Consider the following 12,082-nt stretch of genomic DNA (forward strand, 5'->3'; position numbering starts at 1 on the left):
TCGCTGAGTGCACGGAGGCACAGGTGCTGCACTAAGCTTGCTTTCACACTCAGGGGAAGCCCAAAGTCGGCATTAATGAGGAGCCTTGCCGCTCCAGTGGCTCCCTCTGTGTGTCACCTGCAGAGGGCAGTGGGTATTGGGAAGTACATTTGTTTGGTGATGGTGTAAGCAAGATTACTGCAGATGGAAAGGGAGGGAACCAGTGTGTGCCCCCTATTCCTACTGCCTTCTTCTGGGTCCACACAGGGATCCTGTCCATGCTACACGATGGCTCTATTCGAAGTGTACCCCCAGGAGCAGAGGCTGGCAGTGGGGTGCATCTGTGCTCAAGTGTGGGAGGGGAGTGGCTACAGAGAAGTCAGTCACAATCTCAGTGTTTCTGCAGCCTGACTTTTTGGTGGGGTCCCCTTGCCAGAGGAGCCGAGCCTTTCTCACTTGCAATCAGCACAGAGAGTCTCAGGGTCTCCCCATCCATCTGTTTTCCTTGAGGCCACGTCATGTCAAGACATTGAACAATTCTATTTTGAGATAAGGGTACTGTGTAGCCCAGGCTAGCCTTAAATTGTCTTCCTGCTTCTTCCTCCCCGCTGCCGGAATGCTTCTACCTACTAGGCTGCTAGCGATTCATGATGTTCAAAGACTATCAGTCTTTTAAGGAGCGTCTGTCTGACTCGGCGGGCATCCTTGAGTTCATCCGAGTGACCCTGTGTTCAGAGTGATGCCCCTGGGTGGCCAAGAAAAGGGAAGTTGTGGCAATTAAAAGCAGGGCTGTGTTACCGTTCTCAATGTAATCTGTTTGGAAAGATTGCCAATTAGATCGCTAAAAATGTGAGGCTCTGAAGAGAGTGGCCTCTTTCTGCCACCAGGAATGACATCTTCCTCTAAAGCTCAGTGTTTAACTTGAATATTAATACCAGCTTTGTAGTTAATGTGTTGTCTCAGAAACCAACACTGTGCTAGCTGGTTACACAGGTGATCTCATCTCGTGTCTGAGAACCATCAAGTGACCCACAACTGGGAAGGCTAAACATAGGCTGACCCACGTGTACACCTGAGGTTGCAGATATTGCCTTTATGAGGTTAGCGTGATGTATCGCGTGTCTGAGATGGGAGCGGAGTGCGCTGAGCATCCTGGGCAGTAGTGGGCTCTACCAGAGAACGGGGGAGCAGAGCTTGTGTTCTGACTCAGCCCCACTGTGCTGTGAGCCCCACAGAAGACTTGCCTTCTCTGTGCTGGGCCTCTCTCAGTGTTTGGCTGGGAAACAAATGTACACTTATTTCCTTCAAGCTGTCATCCATCGAGGAAACACTAACCTTGCTATAGTAAAAAACAAACAAAAAACAGCGAGACCCCCCCCCCCCATCTGCTGATACAGTATCACTTTTGTAGCACTGGGTAATCTGAGAAAAGACATTTGACTGCACGGTGCTCAGACAAAGGAAGGATGTTACCTGGATGGTATGACCAAAATCTTGGCTCAAAGTCAGACAGTAGCATCCTTTACAATGAACAGGGGAAGAAGCAGCTGCTGGTGCCAAATGACTGCTTTGCTCTGACCACCAGTCTCCGTGTTAGGATTTCCATCCAAGACAACACTTACCCTACTTTCCCAGGAGTGGCTCTCTTGGTACCCTGCCTTCTGTCTGCAGCTCCAGCCTGTATTTCTGGCCTGCTTTCTGTCCCTTCATTCTAGTTCTGCCAGTGTGGTGTGATTCCTCATTACAGAACAGCCTCACTGACTGAGGTCCAGACCCGGAGACGCTATTATCCCCCTTGATCAGCACAGTGCCAGCATCATCTGGTAATCAGGTCCTCCACTTCCACAAGGTGTCAAAAGACTCCCCTTTGGGTTTCCACTCCAACAACAGACAGACTGTTGTGGGGTGGGAGGCAGGCAAATTTGGCGCTCTGGAATTCTGCCAGGGTCTGAGGAAAGCCCCATTTGCTGCCTGGGCCTTCCCCCTCTCCTTCCCCCTCTCCTTCCCCCTCTCCTTCCCCCTCTTCTTCACCCTCTCCTTCCCACTCTCATTCCCCCTCTCCTTTCCCCTCTCCTTCCCCTCCTACTTTCTTTGACAGCAGCTTCTCTAGGGACATGGTCTGTGTAGCACAGAGGCTGTGGGTACAAGGAAATCAAAGTTAGGGACGCCTGCTTGGGCACTAGTTGTGGAACCCTCCTGAGACCTTTTGACCTTGAGGACTCGAAATCCAACTGAGGATTTTGTTCTTTCTTTCCCACTAAAACTGTGTTGTTGAAAATTCATTAGGTCCCCTCTTGGGGCCAAACAAGAATCATTATGTGTCTGCAAAGTATAGCAGTGACCCCCAAGTCCCCATAATTTGGGGAAACGAGAGCCTTGGAGGCATGCTTTTGGCTACCCAAAGTCTCTGCCTTTCACCCCGGCTTGAAAACTTGTTGCAGAGTTGCTGAATGGAAGGAGGAGGTCTCCAGTGAGTAGTCAAGGTCTGAAAGACCATGACGAAAGACCATGACCGAAAGCAATCTGGGGAGGAAAGGATTTATTTTGCTTAAGCTTCCTTATCACTGTTCACTGTTGAAGGAACTTAGGGTAGGAATTCAAAGAAGACAGAAACCCGGAGGCAGGAACTGATGCAGAGGCCATGGAGGGGTTCCACTTATTGGCTTGCTTCCCATGGCTTGCTCCCCATGGCCTGCTCCCCATGGCTTGCTCCCCATGGCTTTCTTACAGAACCCAGGACCAGCACCTCAGAGTGTCCCTATCCACATTGTGCTGAACCCTCCCACTTCAACCACTAATTGACGAAAGGCTCTGCAGGCGTGCCTGTCTACACAGCCAGACCCTACAGATGCGTTTTCTCAGTTGAGGTTCCCCTTCTCAGGTGACTCCAACTGTGTCAAGTTGACATAAAGAGTAGCCAGCCAGCAGTGTCCTCTGGAAGCCTGTGTTAATTTGTGGGGTTGACTGAAACATCAAGGAAAGGAGGTGCGAGTGAGTTTATGGCTACACTTACATGGCCTGCGGGGTCTGACTTTAAAAATAAACCTGAGTGGTTTTGTGTGGTTCCTATCTTCCAAAGTCAAGAGCTGGGAATGGGAGAGGAAGGGAAATTCCAAATTATCAGGGATCCATGTTAGATGGTCCTAATGATTATACTTGAGGGAAACAATTTCCCTGCTGTATTAGTCTGGGTCCTCTAGAGAAACGTAACTGATAGAATGAATCTATCAGTCTATCTATCTATGCATGCATACATACATAAATGGGATTTATTAGAGTAACTTGTATGATATGGTCCGACTATTCCAATGGCTGTCTCCCGATGGGAAGTCGAAGAGCTCAGTAGTCGTTCAGTCCATAAGGCTGGGTGTCTCAGCTGGTCTTCAGTGTACCCCAGGGCTCTAATGCCAGTGAAGGAATGAACTCGCCAGCAGATGAGGGCAAGCAGGCAAAGATCCAGCCCCTCCTCCTTCCATGTCCTCCATGACTGGGAGGTGTGACCCAGATCGAAGGTGGATCTTCTCACTTTAAAAGATCTGGATTTAGGGTGGACTTTCCACTTCAAGAGCTTCGATCGAGAAAAGTCCTTCACAGGTGTAACCAGTCACTTGGGCTTTAGTTAATTCCAGATGTAGTCAAGTTGACAAAACTAACCATTATTCCCACTCTCTCTTCTTTAAAAGACACTTTTTTTTCTTTTTTCTTTTTTTCGGAGCTGGGGACCAAAAAAAGACACTTTTTAAAAAAGTGTACCTGTGTGTTTTGTTGCATGTGTCCGTGGGCACCATTTGCATGCAGTACCTGCAGAGGCCAGAAGAGGGGGTTGGATTCCCTGGAAGTGGAGTTGAGTAGTAGATGGTTGTGGATGCTGGGAATTGAATGCCTCACAACTCTACCCCACCCTCTGGAAGAGCAGCCAGTGCTCTTAATCTCTAAACCATTGCTCTAGGCACCACCCCCACCTCTACCCCTGCCTCCACCCCCACCCCCACCCCCACCCCCATCTTTCCTTTGGTTTGAAATTTTGGGTGAAGACTCACCAAGAGCCCATATCCTTAGTTTTCGTGGGTCATAAGTCGCACTCTTTCTCATTCCACTCGGTTTGACCCAGCAGGCACCTAATGGCCTCCTGCCATGTGCCAGAAGCTGGTCCAGATATGGTGGTTGCTCACATCTGGTAGTGGGAACTTGAGGGTTGGATCCAGAAACTTAAGAGTGATTTCATGGAAGGGCAGGCCCTGGAGTTGCACCAGGGAGCCCCCAAGCAGGGCAAGCAGCAGCAGAGGAGAGACAGGGGAGCTGATGAGTTTTGCTGGGGTGGACGGCAGTGATTACTGCTAAGGGCTTGTGCGGTGCGGGCGTGTCACTGCCCCTGCTCTTTGGAGCCATAGACTGGCAAACTTTTCGGAAGAATCGGATTCAAATAGTTGAGGTCTTACGGGCCAAAGATTTCTGTCATAACGGTTCAGCGTTGCTTTAGTGTCATGAAAGCCAGAGACCATAAAAGGATGTGGCTGTGTCCCACAAACTTCCCTAACAGAAACAGGTGCCCAGCTGGCATTGGTTCGGGCCACAACTGGCCAGTACCGCCTTATAACATATTTGATATAGCCCCCGTTTTATGGATGATGAGATTGAGTGCGATGGACTGGGTGAGAATAGCCTATAGGGCGCATGTTTGAGCGCTTGGCCCCTAGTTAGGAAAACTAGTCTTGGGAAGGATTGAGAGATGTGGCCTTGGGGCTGGAGAGACGGCTCAGCGGTTAAGAGCACTGACTGCTCTTCCAGAGGCCCTGAGTTCAATTCCCAGCAACCACATGGTGGCTCACAACCATCTTCAGGGCATCCAATGCCCCCTTCTGGTGTGTCTGAAGACAGCAAAATATATAAACAAATACATTTTTGAGGTGGGGTGGCCTTGTTGGAGGAGGTGTGCCACCGGGGGTGGGCTTTGAGGTTTCAGAAGACCATGCTGTGCCCAGTCTCTCTGCCTCCGACCTGTGGATAGACATAAGCTCTCAGTTACTGGTCCTGTGTCAGAGCTGCCTGCCTACTGCCCTGCTCCTCACCATTACGGTCATGGACTCACCCTCTGTATTCAAGCCTCCAATTAAACGCTCGCTTCTATAAGTTGCCTTGGTTATGGTGTCTCTTCATAGCAATAGCAAAAGAACTTAGGCACCAAGGAATGAAAGACTATTCGAAATTAACTCGCTCCGAAGCAGAGACAACTTGGTCAGATTCCTAGGGTCTATGTTGTGCCTCTCCACATACACTGCCTCCCACCCTCTGAGGATTGAGGCCATTCTGGGAAGAGTATATGCATGTATATGTGCCTATATGTGTGCATGGATGGGTATACACTCCTGGAAAGAAGGTGGCTTAATCCTGGCTTCCAGCTGGAATGTATAGACAGCATGGCTACTTTAAAGTACAGTAGCCACTTAGGGGGGGACAAAAGCGGGTCACTGACCAGAGTCCTGACTGAGTTCTGCTCCTCACTCAGCTGAGTCCTTGGGCACTTGGCTTTACATTTCTGTATGTTACAGCCGTGTCCCCCCCTCCACCCCCCACATGGCTGGCAAACTGCCTCTGGGGTTTGAGAGATTCCTATGGGCACTGCCCTTCGTGGCTGGCAAGTGTGTAGGCCAGCTTTCCATCGCTATGACAAAACGCATGAGAAAAATCAACGTAGAAGGAGGATTTATCTTGGATCCAGTTCAAGGTTTCAGTTCTGGTAAATAAAAGAGAAGGAAGCCCAGAAAAGTCGGGCGACTTACTCAGTGGGTGATTTACCCAGCGGCATTCAGATGACAAGATGGAGCTAGGCCTGGGTCTTGATCTTTCTTTAAATTTTAATTCAGCATAACTAACTAGAGAAGTGGGCCTATAGGATGTCATGGGTGGGTGTGTGGAAAACCTAACACGTAGACTGGATTCAGAGAAGCAATGTTGAAGAATGTGTCAGGGAATCTAGAAAACTCGGTTTGGGCTCCCCTCCTGGCCCTGCCATTACTGGGGCATTGGACAAAGTGTTTATCCTTCTACACTTCTGTTTTCTCCGTTGACAAGTGACTACCTCGACGAGGAGGTCTGGATGAGTTCATACATTCAGCGTGGTCAGGGGAGGCTTCAAGTGCAGCAGGCCCTGTGTTGCCCTGGCTGATACTGGTTAAACCCCTGTTTCAGGTTGAAAATCTGCCGTCTTTTAATCCCAGCACTTGAGAAATAGAGGCAGGTGGATCTCTGTGAGTTCAAGGCAAGCCTGGTCTGCAGAGTGAGTTCCAGGACACCCAGGGCTATTTAGAGAAGTCCTGTCTCAAAGAATTAAAAAGAAAAAAAAAAAAGAACAACTTGCTGTCAAATGCTTTGGCTGACTCAGTATCGTCATAGCCAAGAAGCAACATGCTGGTTTCATCTCACAGATAAGACTCGTTCTGAGGTGGGTTTGGTGGCGCTCTGCTGTCCTCCAGCTACCCACTCACCCACCCTCAGAAGCTGTGGTGTGCTGTGGGCTGAGGTACCACTACCCTGAGGCTCATCACTGACTTAGACACACCCAGGTCTCTTCCTCGGCGCCTTCAGAACTGGGATTTGAACTCCGGTCTGCCTCCTTTCCTTTTAGTGTTCTTTTCATCACTCCCTCTGAGTAATTTCATTTATTAACTGCTTAAGTTTCAGTTTGCCTGTCTGAACCGCCACTATGGTATTTCGATCCCTTAGCTTTCTCTGAATTGATTGGATTGAATTATACGAATTAAAGAAGAGCTGAGAGGTGTTCGAGGACTGGCCTAGCATATGTGACACCCTGGTTTTGCTCCCCAGAACCACATAACACCCTGGATGGTGATGCACTGAGCTAGTAGAGGCAGGAGGATCAGAAGTTCAAGGTTATCCTTGGCTATGTAAACAGTTCGAGTCCAGCCTTAGCTATAAAAGATGTAACTCAAAACAAAACAAAAACGGAGAAGGTAAAAGAGTAAGTTACCTTTTTTTTTTTTTAACTAGCTCTCTGGTCTTGGGTAAATTGGCAGTCTGGGGAGGAGTTGAACATGGATATAAAATCCGGTACCCAGGCTGTTAAATAAAAGGTTCCCAAGAGCCTCTAGTCTGCATATGGGTCTTCATAATGGAAGTTAGGGTGTTTAGTGATGGGTAGAGGAAGAAATGGCCTCTCTCGACTCTGAACCTGAGTGTGAAGTCTTGTCACTTCTGGGGACCCTTCTTGTCACCCTCAGGGTTAGGCTGTTGGAGATGCTGCCTATCCACAAAGGTTGTATCCCGGTTTCCCCCAGTCCCCCCAACAAAGAAAGACCCCTTCAGGCAAAGGATAGAGGTCAGAGGCCAGGGCCAGTTGAAGTTCTGCTCTGTGATCTTTATGAATTCTTGGGCAAGCCCGCTGGTGGAGGGAAAAAGCATTAGAAGGTTTGGGTGTGAACTACTGCTTCTGACCAATAGTCATTCATGTCACTAAGAAAGGTGTGCCCATCCCCCACCCCACGTTCCCATACGAGCTCAGGAATAAACCCCTCTAAGTCAACAGGGAAATGTTTGAGGGGGGTCTTTTCTGGGCTTTGGTGAGTTTTCTTTGCTTCCCCACTTAGAGGAAAACAATCTTTTGCTCTAATGAGTCTGTGATTTAGAAGAGCAGGTGTGCTGAGCTCCCCAAGGAATCTGCTCCCCCACAGATCACCCGGCTTCTGCCTTCTGGGATGCTACGCACACTGATGTATTTAAAGATGTAGCGTGCTCCCCCGGGCACAGCAGCCACCTTCCTCTTCAGAGCAGCCTGTGGCTACTCCCTCACAAGACCAGTTCTACTGCTATCCAGACATTCGCCCTTAGGAGTGGTGGAGGCGATCTTTGAACCCTCTCCTGGGATTTCAGCTGTTCCCACTCCTCTACTTTGTGTATAAATCTGCCATGATTTTCCTGTGGCTCCCTGGGCCAAGGGAGATGCTAATGTATATAGTCTCTGGAAGGTTAATTGAAGGAGAGAGGCCAGTTTTGCGGCAAGGATGAGCCTTTTCAGAATGTAGTAGTTTTGAGGTCACCAGTACTCTCCAAGTAAGAAATAAATTCATCGGTTCCCCAAGCTACACCTTGGTACAATTATCCTTTTGTAGCTGGTCCTTTATAAAGTTTGACATTTCTCTCTAGGGAAAGAGGCCCTACGGCAGGTGTTAGAATTGGCTGGGCTTTATTGGTAGAATCTCTCTCTCTTTAAGACTTATTTATTTATTCTATGCGTACGATTGCTGTATTTGCGTGTGTGCCTGAGCGACAGAAGAGGCATAAGACAGAAGAGGGCATCAGATTCCATTATAGATGATTGCGAGCCTCCGTGAGGTTGCTGGGAATTGAACTCAGGACCTCTGGAAGAGCAGTCATTGTTCTTTTTTTTTTTTTTTAAGATTTATTCATTTTTATATATAAGTACACTGTAGCTGTCTTCAGACACACCAGTAGAGGGCATCGGATCTCTTTACAGATGGTTGTGAGCCACCATGTGGTTGCTGGGAATTGAACTCAGGACCTCTGGAAGAACAGTCATTGTTCTTAACCACTGAGCCATTCCACCAGCCCCCCATGTGTAGAATCTTGACATCGAGGACGGTGACTGGCTTTTAATTAACCAGTTAGATCTTCAGTGATGGCGAGGCCATTAGTCAGCTCTACCTCCACGTGTGTGATGGCAGCACTGTGTGTGTTTCCCTCTTGGCTGCTTTACAGGGGAGCCGGGCTCTTGAGATCTCTGCTCGCTCAATAGCTCTCCTCGCCTTAAATGGCCCATCCAGAGATGCCTATTGGGTGGTAAACTCCCCATACGTTTTTCTCCATAAAGTGAAAAGGCTGTGACGGGCGGGAGAGGCCTCACTTGTGTTCAGAGCTGCAGCGTGTCAAAGCCGTCTGGACAAACTATTAGTTCCTTGTCCCCCGCCTATTCAGGTCGCTGCGTGTTTTGACGCTCTCTTTAGCTTTTCTCTAGACCCTGACATAGCTTTCTCAATAGACAGGACCGTTACGGCTAGCTGAATGCCTAGCCAGCACAATGCACTGAATATTAATGGCTCTGGCAGCTCCGGAGTTCGCCCGATTGGGGATTGCGGGTGCCAGCAGGAACGTAACTGTAGCGCCCAAGCCTAGGTCCCAGCAGTTGCCTCTCACCCTGCAGTGGGCTCTGCCCAGATTCCTGAAGTTGCCTGTGTGCTTTCTTTGTAGATCTACACGGATTGGGCCAATCATTACCTCGCTAAATCCGGCCACAAACGCCTCATCAAGGACCTCCAGCAAGATGTGACCGACGGCGTGCTCCTGGCCCAGATCATCCAGGTCGTAGGTAAGTTTCTTCTTTCCCTTTGAGGACTGGCGGGTTACAGCAAAGGCATCCCGGAAAGGTCCAGTGGGCTGAGGAAATGCAAACCCCGATGTCTCTGCCCAACATGCTGACCGTTCTCTTGCTTTTCTTTTTGATTCTGATTGTGTGGAGCACAGCTTTAAAACCGTTTCCGTTTAAACTCGGCAGGGCTCAGTTGGTAGACTGCTTACCTGGAATGCAAGCCCCAGGTTCCATCCCCAGCACCGCATAAACCTAGTAGGGTGATTCACAGCATGGAGGCGGGATCAGATACTCCAGGCCATTCCTGTCTACATGGAAAGCTTAGGGCGAGCCTGTGCTCTCAAAAGAAGAAAAATCATGGCAGAGCTGCCTTGACCATCTCAGGGAAAAGAATACCCAGGGCCAGAGTGGGAAACAGGGGCTTTGAAAGGGACACTCTACCTGTGCCTTGCCTCCTGTCTGACTCTCTTTCCTTGACTCGCATGGTTCTTTTTGGAAGACTGGTCAAAGGAAAGGAAATACACAGGACTGTTTAATCCTGCCAACTCTCATTGGGGCTGAGGAAATCAAAGGCTCCAGAGATGGTTAGTGGTCTCTGGTTTTAATACCAGGGCAAAAGAGCTCGAGCAATTGGAATGTTCGTGCCTTAGACCTGAGCTGGGAGAAGCAGGCTTATCAGTGGGTGGGTGCTGGCCGTGGCACTGTCTGGGGCCTGCAGCCCTGTCTGAGAGTCAGAGCTCTGGAGATCTACTGGTGTACAGTATCCAGTTGACAGGCACCATTGTCAACCATAGCAGCTCCCTAGTGCCAGGGAAGGACAGGGCCCCGGCTCCTCTCCTTATTGTGCAAAAGGTGCTTTCCTCTCAGCTGTGAGAAGTAGGTGGATTTCAGAGACTAAGCTGTGCCAGCAGGGACCTCTGCAGGGAGATCCACAGAGCAGCGGGTCTAGGCTGGAAGTAGGGACGGACACCGACAGAGAAAAGAGGTCCCCCCCCCACTACCTCGGCATTTGTTTCTGAGGTTGATTTCTTCTTTCCCCTTCCTGCTTTGCTCCTGCCATAAAGGCAGCCATGTAAAACATGCCTTTATTGTCTCACAACTTACACACATCGCCTAGGTCAGGCTGTGATCATGCTCGGGGCCACATACTCATGCAGGGACTCCCTGGGAAAGGGTTGGCTTTCATGCCTACTTGAGTTACTGGTGGAACTCATTTCCTCGAAACCGGAGGACTCTGGGTGCTGAGTCTTGCCAGCTACCAGCTGGAGATCACCCTTACCTCCTAGCAGCTGCTCTGGTAGCTTCTTGCCATATAGGAATCTTGATCCTTCAGTCCCAGTGGGACGGACTCTCTTACATAATGTCAGAGTTACAGGTCCTGCCCGCACTCGGGGAGAGGATGGTACTGGGCGTGGATATTACCATGTGTCTCTTGGGAGGACACCTAAATCGTGCTGTACTACTTTTCTTCCGGTCCCTCCCCTTCCTTCTGTTCTCCAACACTGCACACACCATATTCTCTCTACGTTCCTCTGGCCCTAGGAAGTGGGTAGTAGATTTCCCATGCTGCCAATGGGGAAAGGGAGACTCGGCGAAGCGGAGGAGACTACTGAGACCTCTTACCTGGTGTAGCCCCTGCCTTCACTTTTGTTCCACGACCATGTACTAAGCACCTGGGTGCACCTCAGAAGCTCGCTGTAGGTGGAGAGGGGGCTAGGCTGGGTGCAGGTTTGAGGGCTGTGCTACTCCCTTGTCTGCACCTTTGTTGGAGTTCTGACCTGTGTCTGAGCTGGGCTTTGAGGTCCTGTCATCAGGCTTGTGGCTGGCACTGAGCCTCCTTTAAGCATACCTAGGGGTGCTGTGTGATTCTGCTGGGAGCCTTGCCTGGTTTCAGCTATCAGGAAGAGAGAAAATGGAGAATGGATAATACTGAGGAGTCGTTCTCTGCCTTGCTCCATGCCTCACGTGCTCCTACCTCACGCTGCTTCTGTTACCTCTGTTTCCTGCCCCCCTACCGTGTGTATACATACACATATTAGCATTGGGTGTGTATGTGAGTGCACATGTGTGTATACATACACATTTGTGGAGGCCAGAGGTTGATATAGGGTACTTTCCTTAATCACTCTCCACCTTGGTTTACTCTATTTGAAGATTTATTATATTAGTTTTGTGTGTGTGTGTGTGTGTGTATGTGCACATTTACACATGTGAACGAAATGCTCACTGAGGCCAGAAGAGGGCGCTGGAGTTGTAAGCAGTTGTAAGCCAGCTGAAATGGAACTGGGAACCAAACTCAGGTCTTCTGCAAGAATAGCAAGAATTCTTGACCACAGAGCCATGTCTCCTGCCTCATCCATCTCTATTTTTGAGACAGGGTCCTCTCATTGATTCCTGGCCAATGAGCTTCAGGGATCCACCTGTCTCTGCTCTCCCGTGCTGGGGCCGTGGGCCTACACGGCTGCACCTTGCTTTCTACATGGGTTCTGGAGATCTGAGCGCAGGTCCTTAGGTTTGCACAGCAAGTGCTTTACTGACGGAGCCCTCTCCCCAGCTGTTTTTCTGACTTGAAAGTGGGTCATCTACCCTTGTTTTCTTTATGGCTGCCTCATGAAAGGAAAGTTGGAGATCAAAATAAGAGTTATGTGAAGTTGATGTGCTCCAGGATAGCACTCAGTAGCAGCTGTCTGGAACAGTAGGCAAAGGGAGATGATGTCGAGTGTCAGAGCCGATTAATCATGCCTGCCACGGACTCAGAAGAGT

General features: G+C 49.5%; 1 protein-coding gene across 11 annotated transcripts in view; it reads left to right on the forward strand.

Annotated features, from left to right (window-relative positions):
• Nav2 (neuron navigator 2) overlaps positions 1-12,082 on the forward strand; it is a 658,579-nt gene that overhangs the window by 404,628 nt on the left and 241,869 nt on the right. For all 11 annotated transcript variants that reach the window (XR_010060052.1, XM_063278060.1, XM_063278151.1 and 8 more), the window contains one exon: positions 9,202-9,319. Coding sequence is in view for 10 of the 11 variants with exons in the window: in XM_063278060.1 (XP_063134130.1) it covers positions 9,202-9,319 (118 nt within the window). In the remaining variant the exon portion in view is untranslated. The remainder of the gene's footprint in view (positions 1-9,201; positions 9,320-12,082) is intronic.

The sequence above is a fragment of the Rattus norvegicus genome, chromosome 1 (genome assembly GCF_036323735.1).
Source record: "Rattus norvegicus strain BN/NHsdMcwi chromosome 1, GRCr8, whole genome shotgun sequence".
Taxonomy (NCBI): Eukaryota; Metazoa; Chordata; class Mammalia; order Rodentia; family Muridae; genus Rattus; species Rattus norvegicus.